Source organism: Lithobates pipiens, unplaced genomic scaffold (assembly GCF_037356315.1).
Source record: "Lithobates pipiens isolate NorthernLeopardFrog02 unplaced genomic scaffold, aLitPip1_a1.2 Scaffold_8, whole genome shotgun sequence".
Lineage (NCBI taxonomy): Eukaryota > Metazoa > Chordata > Amphibia > Anura > Ranidae > Lithobates > Lithobates pipiens.
Window position 1 is genome coordinate 660,401,004 of NW_027507903.1, and position 17,190 is coordinate 660,418,193.

The following is a 17,190-nucleotide window of genomic DNA, read 5'->3' on the forward strand; positions in this document are numbered from 1 at the left end:
ACAAACATGCAACAAGATATGGCTTTTCAAGTGGGAAGCATCGGCCGTACGCACATCTCCACCAGCCTATACTTTTCCAAATGGTATGGATCTCAACTCTCAAAGCAAAAACAGTGCGTCACGCTGCCCTACGCGTTTTGTGAAATGTCACGTCGTCTCGGGGCACGGGTGAGAGTTGAGATCCATACCATTTGGAAAAGGATAGGCCGGTGGAGATGAGCGTACGGCCGATGCTTCCCACTTGAAAAGCCATATCTTGCTGCATGTTTGTAAGTGTTATTTTATGAGTTATATTTTTATTAAATAAGCGATTTTACACTATTGGAGCGTTTTTTTTTTTTTTCTCTCTTATGGTGGATTACTTACCACATATGAATTGGAGTCTATGATATTGAACGGTGATTCTACTGAATTGTGGTGTTTGGAGGATTAAGGAGGGTGTACAGTCTGTCTTCACTTCTGATATGCGAATCAACTTGTGATATTTGGTAAGGAGCCATTTTGGCCTCTGGTGGTGGTGCACTCTGGTACACTTCACGATTTGGAATATGAAGTAAAGAACCATTACCTTTGAACACTTCAATTGACATGTGGTGTTTCGCATTTTTAATGTGTGTGTCACAGATGGGCCTTTTTCTTGAGGACTGTTATACGCGACAAATTTGATTATTTATTATCATGTGTTTTTTTTTATCCACAGGTTTTTCACATTTTGCATTTTATTTATTTTTTCTATTTTGCATAATTTCAATTCACGATTGAAAATGTTTACTATAGGAGGCTAGTGGAGTTTTGCATCTATCATAAATGCACAATTGGGTTATACTTTATACCTCCCTTTTCATATATAGCTTCCCGGCTGAGACTGTAGTCTCTGGGGGAAGGTGTGTGTTCAAGCTTTGGGGTTTTTTTGAGAAGAGCGTGGTTCTTTTGTTTTTTATTTTCCTAATATATATTTTTGGTATATAATAGAACTGCAGCACTGATGTGAATTGATTTTTCTGTTTTATCACATTACTGTAGCGTGATTTTTCTTTCTTTTTAATGCTATATAAATACACTGATTCCTGTGTAAATGACACTGGCAGTGAAGGAGTTAACCACTAGGGGGCAGTGTAGGTGTTATGTGTGACGTTATGTGTTTTTTTTTATTGTAGGGGGCGTGGCCTGGCATGTGACGTCACTGATCGTCCTTCCCTATAAAAGGGAAGAGACGATCGGTGGCAGCCATACAGGGAAGCACGGGGAGAGGTTTGTTTACACAGACCTCTCCTCGTTCTTCAGCTCTGTGACCCGATCGCGGGACACCAGTGGCGATCGGGTCCGCTGGTCCCAAGGCCACGGTCGCGGACCACAGGACCGGGTCGGGAGTGCGCCGCCAGCAGCGCGCTCCCGACCCACGGCTACCACTTAAAGACCCACGGCTGGGCACTTAAAGAATGACGTACCGCCAAGTGATTGTGTCCAGCCATGCCATTCTGCCGACGTATATCGGCGTGAGGCGGTCCTTAAGTGGTTAAAGGAATATTTCACTTTTTTTTTCACTTTATTCGTCATTAAAATCAGTGCTCCCGAAAAAAACTGCAGTTTTTCACAACATTTTAGGCATTGACCCATGTCCCCTGGGGCAGGAGCCAGGACTTCAATGGAGTTCTAAAGTTCGTACGAATTTGCGGTCCGTTTGAAAAGTTCTGGTGCGAACCGAACCGGGGGTTCGGCTCATCCCTACCCACCATCACCTATACTAAATGCTGTCCACTGGGGAGATAATGAGGCATGCTTGAAAGTCCTGCCAACTGTGGTCATTAAGCCTACAATCAGCATGTTCTGCAAAGTTAAGCAAATTAGTGAGATGGAAGGTAGTGTGGGGTGTGCAGATGTGGGCAGAGAAGGAATTACAGTTTGGGGTGCACAGGTGTGCAAGGAGGGGATGTATAGAGGTAAGGAAGGTGGGTGCAAAGATGAGCAGAGGAGGCAGGTAGAGTTGAAGGGGTGGAGTGTTGGAGTGGAGAGGATGGGGGATGGTTTGGGGTGCAGAGGTTAGCAGGGGTTTAAGGATGCGAAGGTGTACTGACAGGGTGGATAAAGATGTAGGTAGCATGTAGGGCAGCCAAATGTGGAAGAAAATCCCAAACCCTTTTTCAAAATCACACAAAAACAATTAATGGCACTGCTGTGCTAAAGGCCAACACGTTTCTGTGGTGTCAGGAAAGCGATTTTGCATGCGTTACCAATACAGACAAATGTGAACGCAGGCTAAATGTCTCAGTTACATTGGGGCTTGGTGTAGAATTCTTACATCCACACTAGTGGCCAGTGTGAATGTCCCCCTTCATTGGTGGTCAGTGTAAATCCCTCCTTACATTGGTGGTTACTGTGACTGCTTCTATTACATTAGTGGTCAGTGTAAATCCACATTACATTGGTGGCCAGTGTTGGAACTCCTCTTTTATATAGGTAGTCGGTAAAAAATAAAAAATAAATCAACGTTGCCATTGATTACACCCTCCCCTCCCCCGCCAGCACTGCCACTGATCCCAGGAGCCCTAGGATCACTAGGAGTTTTCTGTCTATTAATGAGTACCCTCAATTCCCCAGTTCATAGTGTGCAGGCAGTGAGGAGATTATGTGCTGTAACTTCTAGCAACCAATCAGTAAGCAGAAATAATGTGCTGTAACCTCTAGCAACCAGCCAGTGAGTGGTAATGATAAACTGTAACCTCTGGCAACTAGTCGCTGCCCGTTCTGATTCAGTAAACATATTTTTAGTCTAGCTGCTATTTATGTCTCAGAGCAGGTGGAGAGCGAAACTGCATGGGGAGGAGGGGGCCCCAAGAAATTTTTTGCCAAGGGTCCAATCAATATTAAAGATGGCTCTGCCACCAACCGCTGTACCCAAGTGGCCGTGCCCCCTGCCTACATAAGAGCCGTTCACCTGCAGGGCGAGCAGTCAGTGGGAGGCTTCCCAGAAAGCGGAAGTGTTTTTATCCTATATTTTTCGGGGTCTGTCGGGCGTTGTGATTGACAGTGGATTTACTTTGGGGGACACTTTTTTTAAATAAAGGATTTGTCAAAAAACGATCCTCCTGTTTTTCCTTCTTTTTTGGTGAATGGGTAGGGTTATGATGTACCCGATACCCATTCACATAGGGGTCGTGGGATCTGGGGGCTCCCTTTATAAAGGGGGCTTCCAGATTCTGATAAGTCCCCCCACCCGCATACCCCAAAAACCACAGGACAGGGTTGTCAGGAAGAGCCTCCCCTGCCCCAAAGCACCCACCCCCCCCCCATGTTGAGGGCATGTGGCCTGGAATGGTTCAGGAGGGGGGTGCACGCTCAACCCCCCCCATCCTGACCTGCCAGGTTGCATGCTTGGATAAGAGTCTGGTATGGATTTTTTGGGGGACCCCACGCCAATTTTTTTTTTAAACCCCATGACATTTTTTTTCTTTCTTTTTTTTTTAAGTTGGGTGTCGACAATTGTAACCGCAAGTCATTTTTAATAGAATTTTTTTTACTTCAGAAATGTCAGTTTTGCTGTAACATGTTCTGCACATGCTACAAATACGCCACTCTACAGGCACATTAAGGGGGTCACCCCAGGCACAATATTTAAAGGGATTTTTCATTTTCATTGTTGCACTTTAAGCATCATTAAAATCACTGCTCCTGAAAAATCTATTGTTTTTTTTTTATTATTGATACATGTCCCCTAGGGCAGTACCCAGACCCCCATACCCCTTTTATGGCCAAGTACTTGCATATAATGCAATTTTTTCCTTTTTTTTATTCAGCTGTCAGTGGGGAAACCCATTGACAGCTGATGGGTCACTTGGTGTGAAGGACACTGCAGCCGGCTTTCCAGCCCCGTTCCTGTGCAGCGCTCAGTGCATTGCAGGGTGTTCATGGGGGATGAACACACTGTAAATTCAGGTGTTTGGTGAATAGCCAAACAGGCAAATGTTTGGCCCGAACTCATGCTCGGGCCAAACCGTTCACCCATCCCGAATAGTGTTGAATAGTGTATATACAGGACTAAGCTACTAGTCCGGCCACCAGTTGCCCCACTCCTAATTCTGCCCCTAAATAAGTCCTCATAAAGTATCTCATGATATTACACCGCTAAATGTTTTATGCAGAATTAAGTTACAAAAATTTATTTTTAACAACAGCAACTTTAACAATATTAACATAAAGCAATGTAAACATAAAAAGGAAAAAAGTGCTGTACATGGAAATGGCACAAAAGATGATCAGAGACTGTGGAAATGACACAAGAGATGATATCAGAGACTGCAGACATGATACAAGAGATGGTCAGAGACTGCGGACATGGCACAAGAGATATCAGACTGTGGACATGGCACAGAAGATGATATCAGAGACTGAAGACGCAATACAGGAGATGGTAAGAGACTGCAGACATGGCACAAGAGATGGTCATAGACTGCGGACATGGCACAAGAGATGGTCAGAGACTGAGGACACGATACAGGAGATGGTCAGAAACTGCAGACATGACACAAGAGATGGTCAAAAAATGCTGAAATGACACAAGAGATGATCAGAGACTGCGGACATGGAACAAGAGATGATCAGAGACTGCTAAAATGGCCCAAGAGATGATATCAGAGACTGCAGAAATGGCATAAGGGATGGTCAGAGACTGCAGACAGGACACAAGAGATGGTGAGACTGAGGACACGATACAGGAGATGATCAGAGACTGCAGACATGACACAAGAGATGGTCAGAGACTGCGGACATGGCACAAGAGATATCAGACTGTGGACATGGCACAGAAGATGATATCAGAGACTGAAGACGCAATACAGGAGATGGTAAGAGACTGCAGACATGGCACAAGAGATGGTCATAGACTGCGGACATGGCACAAGAGATGGTCAGAGACTGAGGACACGATACAGGAGATGGTCAGAAACTGCAGACATGACACAAGAGATGGTCAAAAAATGCTGAAATGACACAAGAGATGATCAGAGACTGCGGACATGGAACAAGAGATGATCAGAGACTGCTAAAATGGCCCAAGAGATGATATCAGAGACTGCAGAAATGGCATAAGGGATGGTCAGAGACTGCAGACAGGACACAAGAGATGGTGAGACTGAGGACACGATACAGGAGATGATCAGAGACTGCAGACATGACACAAGAGATGGTCAGAGACTGCGGACATGGCACAAGAGATGATCAGAGACTGTGGAAATGGCACAAGAGATGATCAGAGACTGTGGAAATGGCACAAGAGATAATCAGAGACTGCGGACATGGCACAAGAGATGATCAGAGACTGCAGACGTGACACAAGAGATAAGAGACTGCGGACATGGCACAATAGATGGTATCGGAATCTGCGGACATGACACGAGATGATATCAAAGACTGCGGACATGACACAAGCGATGATATCAGAGACTGCGGACATGGCACACAAGATGATCAGTGACTGCAGACATGACACAAACGATGATATCAGAGACTGCAGACATAGCACAAGAAATGATATCAGAGACTGCGAACATGGCACAGGAGATGATATCAGAGACTGCGAACATGGCACAGGAGATGATATCAGAGACTGACGACACAATACAGGAGATGGGTCAGAGACTGCGGACATGACACAAGAGATGGGTCAGAGACTGCGGACATGGCACAATAGATGATGTCAGAGACTGCGGACATGGCACAATAGATGATGTCAGAGACTGCGGACATGGCACAATAGATGTCAAAGACTGCGGACATGACACAAGAGATGATATCAGAGACTACGCATTTGGCACAAGAGATGATCAGAGACTGCGGACATGACACAAGAGAGATGGACAGAGACTGCAGGCAAACTACAGGATATGGTCAGAGACTGGTTTACCAGATGTTGCACTGTTTACTCACTGTGTCTGTGTCGTGCCCCTCTTCATGGTGTGGTGGTGTGTGTCCTCTTTGAGACTGCACCGGAGGGCACAGCGGGTACTTTATAATACAATATACTGTACTTTTACTCTATTCACTATTTTGCTGTGACACTTTGAAGCCATGAAATGCATTGATGGTGTATTTTACAGTTCTTGTCCAATAAACTCCGACCTTTTAAAGAAAACATTTCAAAGTTTCCTCCTTTACCATGGGAGCTTCTGCTGACCTTACCTTTGTGTTCTTGGTGGGGTAAAAGCCCCCCCTGGGATCCAAATACTGCTTAGTAAAGCCAATCTCAACGAAGGTTCCTCCAGAAGTTGCTACAAGTTCTTTAAGCTGTGGTTGGTTGAACTCCTATCGGATGGTGTCTAGATAGATCTGGGTCTAACACCACTTGCCAAAGCCGACACACCAATGTTCTTTTTAGGTGTTTGAAAGGCGGGCATTCTGACCACCATTAGTGGTTTTGCCAATGACTGCTCATGTAAGGGGGATTTTTTTCCCACTACCCCCCCTCCCCCAATTTTAGCAGGGGTTCCCTAAGACCTGAAAATAGTTTCAGGGGTTCCTCTTGGGTAAAAAAAATGTTGAGAAAGGCTGCCTTTATATATGATCATCAAGATATCCCTAATGACCACCAAGTGTGACCGCATATCAAAGACCCCACTCACTAAAAGATCGACTTGTGAGGAGTCACTCTACCCACAGGGGTAGGGAAAATAATATCGCGGGCAATTTCCCTTGTGGAAGGTGTAACTATGGTCCATTATCCTGAAGGGTCATAAGGTAACCCTTCCCAGCGATTGGCAATCGGAAGGTAAACTGTTAGCCCTTCTACACACGGTCAGAGTTTGCGACGGAATGTGTCCGATCGGAGCGTTTTGTCGGATATTCCGACTGTGTGTGGTCTCCATCGGACTGTTTCTGTCGGAGTATCCGACAGACCAAGTTTTCCAACTTGTTGGTAACATTTTCTGACAAAATGCTCCGATCGGACATACTCCGATCATGTGTAGATAATTCCGATCGGACAAAGTGCCACGCATGCTCAGATCAAATTCCTACATCAAAGCTATTGGCTACTAGCCTGAACATAGTCCCGTCGTAACGAAATAATGTCATCACATCGGATTTTCTGACAACTTTGTCCGACCGTGTGTATGCAACAGTTTCGGACAAAATCCGACGGACAGAATCCGACGGACAAAATCCGACGGATTTGGTTGTCGGAATCTCCGACCGTGTGTACAAGGGCTTAGGGTTATTCTTCTCTTGTGATCAGTCAAACTCCAGGTGTATTGAGAAGCAGACAATCTATTTCTGATGTGTCACACAAAAGAGAGAAGCTTACAGGGCAAAATATCCAGTAAGACTCGCACAAAGGAATGTATATTCCTCCTTCTAATACCTACAATAATACAGCCTTTACGCATCTATTGGCTGAGGAAACGCAGATAGCGTGCCTGGTACACGATGGTACTTTATTTTGGCTAATTAGGGTTTCCTGTACAATCTTATGCTACCATATATGGTTAAGCCTAATCATCCTACAACTTACTATGGAGTTAGTTAATAGTTAGTGTTGCTTACCTAATGAAATCAGTGGTGCCCTTTATATAGGGAAAACGAAACGGGAGTTTTTTAATCAAAATTGTAATTAAGTTTTTTTTTCCGAAAAACAAAATGGAGCCACCAATTAGTATACACGTGGGTTTACACCATGATTTTACTTTAATGGGACACAAATTGGATATTATACAGTATATTCAATTCTACCCAATACCTGGGTTTAAACGATTCTATTAGTTACAAACCTTTTTTATAATTATCTAAATTTTTGCACACGTATCAGCCCTTTTTGCTATGTGTAAATGGTCACTATTTTGATAACATTTTGATAATTGGCTATATTCAATTTATTTGTATTATTTGAATTATGTTTTTGTGTTTGTTATCGATTTTGTAAAATTTCAAATATTTTATTTGTAATAGTGTAATGGATATGATTGAAATATCAAAATGAAATGTCTATTCCATAATATGTTTTTAAATATATACAGTAAGTACATGTTTCAAACAAGCTTCTGCTTATTAGCCTTAAACTCATATTCAATAGATAATGTGAACAACCCACCCCTCCCTAATCATGGAACAGCAAGAGTTAACGAAAAGACTGCGCCTGCTTCTACACCCAAAAAGACGACATCGATGTCGAGGAGCAAGGTACCTACCCTCCTACCCTATATGGCTTTAATAGAATGCTACTACCCTATGTGGACAAGGACCCAGCTTAAAATCTATGTACTGTCGTGCATTATCATAATTATCATAAGATGTATACGTTTTTGTGGTCACTTTGTAGTTTGCATAAGCCTGCCTAGTCTGATAACGAAATGTCCGGCTATCAGTATCGCTTTAGAAGTTCAAAACAGGAACTGAAATAAACAGAAAGTTGATACGCTGATACTGTGTCTGTCTCGGTGAATTTTGCTTTTGGTGTGCTAACACCCTAATAATGTTAATCTGACCAGGGGCAGAAATTATCTTGGACCTTGACTGGTTCTAACCAAAACAATAGATGTCCCGCCCATCACTTTGTGGCCACATTTTATCTATAAGTGTACAAGGATCTGTCTTGTCTGCACCCTGGTTGTCATCTTTAAGGTGAGTGAAGTGACAACTGTATGCATGCCCGGGGCACATTGAGATGGACCGAGGTATTCGTGAATTTTCCTGGGCCTTGGTGCACCTGCTGTGCCAGTTTGGCCTGCTGCTGCTTATGCCATTTTGCCCACCTTCTTTTCACCCTGTCCCTTCTACGCACAGTTGCCCTAGTGGTGCGCTGTGTGTGGAGTGGATGGAAACGGGGGGTTGACTGGTGCACTGCAGTTCCTCCTATCCTATGGGGGAGCTGTGTGTGCGGCGGGGATGTACCTTTGTATACATTGTTTGTATTGTTTTGGAAAATTGAATGAGGTTACAATTTGTTTGATGTTTTAGTTGATAATGTACACAGTGTTTTGCTGTTTTACCATCAGATACTCGCCACTGGGCTCAATGATGAAAAAAAAAAATTATATAAACGGGTTGATCATATCATTGCCATTACCCTGCTAGGGACATAGATAAAACTCTCCTCGCTCCGGCCTTGTCACCTAGAGATGTTGGTTGAGCCCTTCCCTTACCAGCCTCATCACATTTGACCTGCATGAGATGTAGGTAGAACTCCCCTTCCACCAACCCCATAACCATTGTCCTGCTATACCATTGTCCAATTATATATAGAACTTCCCTCTCTCTGTGCTCTTAGACTCTGATCCCCCTGGACCCCTGTCTCCTAGACTTTGATCTCTTATGCCGCGTACACACGAGCGGACTTTTCAACATCCAAAGTCCGACGGACTGATTCCGTTAGACTATTCCATCGTGTGTGGGCTGCAACGGACTTTTGATTCGCCAAAGTCTGACGGACTTTAGAATATGGAACATGCTTCAAATTTTTCCCGATGGAACTCCGCCGGACCCGGTCCCTTCGAAAAATTCGCTCGTGTGTATGCTATTCCGACGGACTAAAACCGACGCTAGGGCAGCTATTGGCTACTGGCTATGAACTTCCTTATTCGAGTCGAGTCGTACGTCATCACGTTCGAACCCGTTGGAGTTTAGTGTGATTGTGTGTGGCCAAGTCCGTTCAGTCGAAAAGTCCGTCAGAACTCTGTCGGAACTCCGGCAGAACTCCTTCGGAAGTCTGTCGGACATAAGTCCTCTCGTGTGTACGGGGCTTTAGATTCTGATCCCGTGGACCTCTGTCTCCTAGACTTTGATCTCTTAGATTCTGATCCCCTGGACCCCCGTCTTCTAGACTTTGATCTCTTAGGCCGCGTACACACGGGCGGACTGTTCGCCCAACTTTGTCCGCTGAACAGTGTTTCAGCGGACAGTCCGCTCGTGTGTGGGCTTCAGCGGACTGTTTCAGCGAACAGTCTGCTGAACAAAGTTTTTCGGAATTTCCACTCGTGTGTAGGCTTGTTCGCCAAACTAAGTTGCGCGCATGCTCAGAAAGGATTTTCACGGCGAAGGTTGCATTGCAGTGTATTGGACGTCGAATTTCTCGTCCCGTCGTACGTGCTGTATACGTCATCGCGCTAGGTTTCAGCGGACTGTTCGTTCGTCGTGTGTGGGCAAGTCCATTCATGCAAATTTTGAGCGGACTGTTTCGGAAACTGTTTGACGAACAAGGTTGAGCGAACAGTCCCCGCGTGTGTACGCGGCCTTAGATTCTGATCCCATGGACCCCCGTCTCCTAGACTTTGATCTCTTAGATTCTGATCCCCTGGACCCCCGTCTCCTCGATTTTGATCTCTTATGCCACGTACACACGATCGGCATTCCGGCCAGAAAAAGACAGATGAGAGCTTTTCATTGGAAAATGCGACCGTGTGTATGCTCCATCGGAATTTAGCTGTCTGAATTTCTGCCAGCCAAAAATTGATAGCATGTTCTCAATTTTCCCGATGGAAAAACTTTCTATCGGTAATTCCGATTGTGTGTATCCAATTCCGACACGCCAAAAATCACGCATGCTCAGATTCAACTACGAGACATAAGCTATTGGCTACTGTCTATTGAACTTCCTTTTTCTAGTCCCGTCGTATGTGTTGTACGTCACGGCGTTATAAAAGATCGGAATTTGGTGTGGCCGTGTGTAGGCAAGACAGCCTGAGCCAAATTCCGTTGGGAAAACCATCAGAGCTTTTTCCGATGAGAATTCCGATCGTGTGTACGTGGCATTAGACTGTCCACAGAGGAGAATTGGAATGAAGGATGGAGATCACCCCCCTACTGTCCTCATCCCTCCACAGAGGAAAATTGGGATAAATGACTGAGATTGCCCCCACTGTCCTCATCCATTCACAGAGGGAAATTGGGATAAATGACTGAGATCACCCCCCACTGTCCTCATCCATTCACAGAGGAGAATTATGATGAAGGATGGAGATCACCCCCTACTGTCCTCCTTCCTTCGCAGAGCAAAATTGGTATAAATGACTGAGATCGCCCCACTGTCCTCATCCATCCACAGAGGAAAATTGGGTTGAAGGATAGAGATTTGCCCCCACTGTCTTCATCCATCCACAGAGGAAAATTGGGTTGAAGGATAGAGATTTGCCCCCACTGTCCTCATCCATCCACAGAGGAAAATTGAGTTGAAGGATAGAGATTTGCCCCCACTGTCCTCATCCATCCACAGAGGAAAATTGGGTTGAAGGATAGAGATTTGCCCCCACTGTCCTCATCCATCCACAGAGGAAAATTGGGTTGAAGGATAGAGATTTGCCCCCAATGTCCTCATCCATCCACAGAGGAAAATTGGGTTGAAGGATAGAGATTTTCCCCCAATGTCCTCATCCATCCACAGAGGAAAATTGGGTTGAAGGATAGAGATTTACCCCCACTGTCCTCATCCATCCACAGAGGAAAATTGGGTTGAAGGATAGAGATTTGCAACCACCGTCCTCATCCATCCACAGAGGAGAATATGGATGAAGCATGGGGATCTCCCCCCCCCCCCCACTGCCCTGGAGGAATCTTCATGTCATGAACAGGAATTTCCCAGCATGCTGGTCTCATCAGTGGTGTCAGTTTTGGTGTGAAGATCCAAAAATCACATTTGTTTTATGTAATATATGAATAAATTACCAATACGATATAAAACTTAGGAATCGGAGGAAGATCACCGCTCAGATCATTTCGGAATAATGTTCAGTAGATATCAATCAGTAGTATCATCATCATCTGTATGTGAAGAAAAGGAAAATGATGAATAATCAGCGTCAAGAACAGGTTACTTGGATACAATTCCATTCTTGACATTCTCTTAAACAGGATCTGTGTATTACCTGCAGGGGGGAGTGGAGCTCCCACAGACCATTTTCTTATCTTCTTCTGTTTATAGATGCAATCCAAAAACTTCTAATCCTTCATAGAGGAATAAAATGAGAGTGTTAGAGGAGAAAATGCTCCTGTGATGATGGAAAATGGGGAACTCATACTGTGCTCAGAAAAGGTCCGACAGAATCATTCCGTCGGATATTCCGATCATGTGTGGGATAATCAGTTTTTCAAAACAAAATTCAGACGGACCTAGAAATAGAACATGTTTCAAATCTTTCCAACGGAATCAATGCCTAGCGGGAAAAACGTTGGTCTGTATGCTGGTCCGACGGACCAAATACGACGCAAGCTATGTTATTGGCTACTGGCTATAGAACTTCCTTTTCTAGTCCCGTCGTATATTATCACGTTCAAAAAGAACGGACTTTGGTCCGTTCATGTGTGGGCATGTCCGTTTGGTCGGAAACTCAGTCGGAACTCCGTCGGGAAGACCGTCGGACCTTTTTTGCCGGAAAGTCTGGGCGTGTGTACGTGGCATAAGAAATGATTAAAAAAGGGGGAGCTCGTACTATTCTCTGTAAGAAATTATGAAAAGGGGGGAGGGGCACGTACTGTGCTCTGTAAGATATTATGGAAAAGTGGGGGCTTGTACTGTGCTCTGTAAGAAATTATGGAAAAGGGGGGGCTTGTACTGTGCTCTGTAAGAAATTATGAAAAGGGGGGGCTTGTACTGTGCTCTGTAAGAAATTATGAAAAGGGGGGGGCACGTACTGTGCTCTGTAAGAAATGATGGAAAAGGGGGGCTCATACTGTGCTCTAAGAAATGATGGAAAAGGGGGGCTGGTACTGTGCTCTGTAAGAAATGATGGAAAAGGGGAGGCTTGTACTGTGCTCTGTAAGAAATTATGAAAAGGGGGGCACGTACTGTGCTCTGTAAGAAATTATGGAAAAGGGGGAGCTGGTACTGTGTTCTGTAATAAATAATTGAAAAGGGGGGCTTGTACTGTGCTCTGTAAGAAATAATTGAAAAGAGGGGGGCTCATACTATGCTCTGTAAGAAACTATGGAAAAAGGGGGGGCTCGTACTGTGCTCTGTAAGAAATGATGGAAAAGGGGGGGCTCGTACTGTGCTCTGTAAGAAATTATGGAAAAGGGGGCACTCGTAGTGTGCTCTGTAAGAAATGATGGAAAATGGGGGGATCGTACTGTGCTCTGTAAGAAATTATGGAAAATGGGGGGCTTGTACTGTGCGCTGTAAGAAATTATGAAAAGGGGGGGCACGTACTGTGCTCTGTAAGAAATGATGGAAAAGGGGGGGATCGTACTGTGCTCTGTAAGAAATTATGGAAAATGGGGGGCTTGTACTGTGCTCTGTAAGAAATTATGAAAAGGGAGCACGTACTGTGCTCTGTAAGAAATTATGGAAAATGGGGGGCTTGTACTGTGCTCTATAATAAATTATGAAAAGGGGGGGCACGTACTGTGCTCTGTAAGAAATGATGGAAAAGGGGGGCTCATACTGTGCTCTGTAAGAAATGATGGAAAAGGGGGGGGCTCGTACTGTGCTCTGTAAGAAATGATGGAAAAGGGGGGGCTTGTACTGTGCTCAGTAAGAAATTATGAAAAGGGGGGGCACGTACTGTGCTCTGTAAGAAATTATGGAAAATGGGGAGCTGGTACTGTGTTTTGTAATAAATAATTGAAAAGGGGGGCTTGTACTGTGCTCTGTAAGAAATAATTGAAAAGGGGGGGGCTCATACTGTGCTCTGTAAGAAACTATGGAAAAAGGGGGGGCTCGTACTGTGCTCTGTAAGAAATGATGGAAAAGGGGGGCTCGTACTGTGCTCTGTAAGAAATTATGGAAAATGGGGGGCTTGTACTGTGCTCTGTAAGAAATTATGGAAAATGGGGGGCTTGTACTGTGCTTTGTAAGAAATTATGAAAGGGGGGGGGCACGTACTGTGCTCTGTAAGAAATGATGGAAAAGGGGGGCTCATACTGTGCTCTGTAAGAAATTATGGAAAAGGGGGGGGCTGGTACTGTGCTTTGTAAGAAATTATGAAAGGGGGGGGCACGTACTGTGCTCTGTAAGAAATTATGGAAAATGGGGAGCTGGTACTGTGTTTTGTAATAAATAATTGAAAAGGGGGGCTTGTACTGTGCTCTGTAAGAAATAATTGAAAAGGGGGGGCTCATACTGTGCTCTGTAAGAAACTATGGAAAAAGGGGGGGCTCGTACTGTGCTCTGTAAGAAATGATGGAAAAGGGGGGGCTCATACTGTGCTCTGTAAGAAATGATGGAAAAGGGGGGCTCGTACTGTGCTCTGTAAGAAATTATGGAAAATGGGGGGCTTGTACTGTGCTCTGTAAGAAATTATGGAAAATGGGGGGCTTGTACTGTGCTTTGTAAGAAATTATGAAAGGGGGGGGCACGTACTGTGCTCTGTAAGAAATGATGGAAAAGGGGGGCTCATACTGTGCTCTGTAAGAAATGATGGAAAAGGGGAGGGCTCGTACTGTGCTCTGTAAGAAACTATGGAAAAAGGGGAGCTAGTATTGTTCTCTCTAAGAAATGATGGAAAAGGGGGGGGGGGGTCGTAATATGCTCTGTAAGAAATGATGAAAAAGGGGGGGCTAGTATTGTACTCTGTAAGAAATTATGGCGGGATGGCTCGTACTATGCTCTGTATAAGAAAAGATGGAAGGGGGGGTGGACTTGTACTGTGCTCAGTAGGAAATTATGGAAAAGGGGGGGCTTGTATTTTGCTCTGTAAGAAGTGATGGAAAAGTAGGAGCTCATACTGTGATCTGTAATTCTGTAATAAATAGAGGACATTTGTATACACAATAAAATGGGAAGTGTTTTTCTGTCTTCCTGGAAATGTGTACGATGTGCAGATCGGCAGCTGTACAATGTACATCAGTGGTCTCCTATGCTGGGAGTAGATCTGACGTAGTTTGTATGTAGATGGTGGGATGTGTGATCTCATCTCTTCATAAATGACCCCACTATGCAAATACACCAAACCATCCCCTCTGTCCTCACACTTTAGGGGTTAAAAGTTGTCCCCTTTAATAGTCCCTCACCACCTTGCACATTACCCACCTAATAATGAGGGGTCATCACACTCATGGCCATCCAGCCATTGGGATAGCAGACTCTATACCTGGTATGCTGGGCTGTCCTGTGTACAGGCTGAGAACACACATCTAATTGGTTCAGTATTACAGATATATTGGATATACATTGGAGGATGGGGGTATTTAATTAAATTAATGTTATTTTTATTTCATGGTAAAACCTTGTGGAACATTGTAGGACCTAAGATTATTATTGAAGGATCTGATTTTCCCCATCTGTAATGATAAAACTTGGGATGAGGAATACATTTCCCATCATCTGGGAATTCGGTGACTGGCACAGGAAATCTCAATCATCTCTCTCGTAAACTGTACAACTACAGAAACCTCCAATGGTTTCAACAGAAATTGTATAGAATCTTTGTCACCCTGTCCTTCCATTTTCATTACAGTGCAGCCCGGGGGAAAGAAGACCTCCCAACAACGTTCTACTTCCATCTTCTCATCGATACCCAATGTTGTCTACATTTTACTATTCAGACTTAGTATGTACAGTATGTTACCTCCGATATAAACAGTTCTTACCCTCTTTCCACAGTGAAGCCAGCATCCCTGAGGACCTCACAACAACGATCTGTTTCTGAGTCTGATATCTTCTCAGCACCATACAATAACATCCTCAGCCAGGTCAGAGTTTGGTTTGTGGGGATAACGGAGCAAAGATCATTGCAGCACGATAATGTCCAATTACCGCAATTTACACTGGTGGGAGAAGGAGGAAAGAGGAGAAATGTTCTTCCAGTGATGGGCAAAAGTAGACACATCTAATAAATAATTAGTGGGTGTGGTCTTAGAAAATGAAATGTTGGGACATTTGGATGGATGATTTCATGGAATATTGGTTGGACCTCCCCTGTGAAATGGAGGTAAGTTTTCACCCACCTTAAAAGTCTTATGCCGCGTACACACAGTCGGAATTTCCGACGGGCAAATATTCAATGGGAGCTTGTTGTCAGAAATTCTGACCGTGTGTAGGCTCCATCGGACATTTTCCATCGGAATTTCCATCGCACAAAATTTGAGATCTGGATCTCAAATTTTCCGACAACAAAATCCGTTGTTGTAAATTAAATTTTTCTCGGCTTGTCGTACGTGTCGTACATCACCGCATTCTTGTCACTTGCAATTTCCGACCAACTTTGTGTGACCGCGTGTATGCAAGACAAGTTTGAGCCAACATCCGTCAGAAAAAAAACATGGAATTAGTTTTTGGAATGCGCGATCACGTGTACGCGGCATTAGTCTGGAGTTATACTGTTGCGGGTACAGTCTCGGGCAGAACCAGGTGATGTAATTTCCCGCCTGTAATGCCGTGTACACACGATCAGACTATCCGGCGGACATAGTCTGGCAGACAAACCGCTGGAAAGTCCGCCGGACTTTCCGAATGAGCGGACCTGCCCACACACAACCGGACTTTTCTGGCGCACCAAGTCCGCCAGACTACGGCGGGAGTCCGCCGGACTTTTGAAATGAACGGACCTGCCCACACACAGAGTAAAGTCCGTTCATTTTGGAGGTCTTCTCGCCGGACTCCTCCGCTATCTTCTGCTCTTTTGCTAGCTCTTTTACTAGCGGAGGAGTCTGGCTTTCTTCTTCGTCACCGACCGGGGGTCTTCTTCCGACTTTGGGGGCCTTGTCCCCCTCTTCAGTTCGTCTTGCCGGGCCTCCGCTTTCTTCCTATAGCTCCTTCACCAGCGGTGGCCCGGTCTTCTGTTGCCGCCGCCTCTTCTTCCGACTTCGGGGGTCTTGTCCCCCTCTTCGGTTCTTCTTGCCGGGCCTCCACTCCTTCTTCCAGCTCTTTTACTAGCGGTGACCCGGTCTTCTGTCATTGTTGCCGTCGCCACCGCCTTCTCTTTTCTTCTTCTTCTTCTTCTTCCTTGAGATGTTGACTCGACGCTGTCTCTGGCCGTAATCACAGGGACGCGTTGTGCGGCGACTTATATAGGGACAATGGGCTGGGTCACCGGGTGATGTCCCCGCCCCTTATGATGTCACAGTCCCAGCATCCTCCGGATAGTCTGATCATGTGTACGTGGCATAACTGAAACAGGAAGGGGTGCTGGTGAGTGATATTATCTATTGTCCAATTGGCTACTTGATATGCTGTACTTCACTGTTGGTATTTTTGTTTTGTTTGGAGTTCTATATCTAGTCAACCAAGAGGGACCAGATCCCTTAAAGGGAACCCATGCTTGTGACAGGTGATCT

The 17,190-nt window shown here is 44.9% G+C and overlaps 1 protein-coding gene across 2 annotated transcripts in view; it reads right to left on the minus strand.

Moving 5' to 3' along the window:
* LOC143961807 (NACHT, LRR and PYD domains-containing protein 3-like) overlaps nt 1–17,190 on the minus strand; it is a 114,969-nt gene that overhangs the window by 12,716 nt on the left and 85,063 nt on the right. The window contains exons 8-10 of one of the 2 annotated variants that reach the window (XR_013270560.1): nt 15,505–15,681; nt 11,844–11,922; nt 11,644–11,739 (exon numbers count right to left, since the gene is read on the minus strand). Coding sequence is in view for 1 of the 2 variants with exons in the window: in XM_077471138.1 (XP_077327264.1) it covers nt 11,880–11,922; nt 15,505–15,681 (220 nt within the window). In the remaining variant the exon portion in view is untranslated. Of the gene's footprint in view, nt 1–7,379; nt 11,740–11,843; nt 11,923–15,504; nt 15,682–17,190 lie in introns of those variants that run through there. The other variant, XM_077471138.1, reaches the window with a different exon arrangement.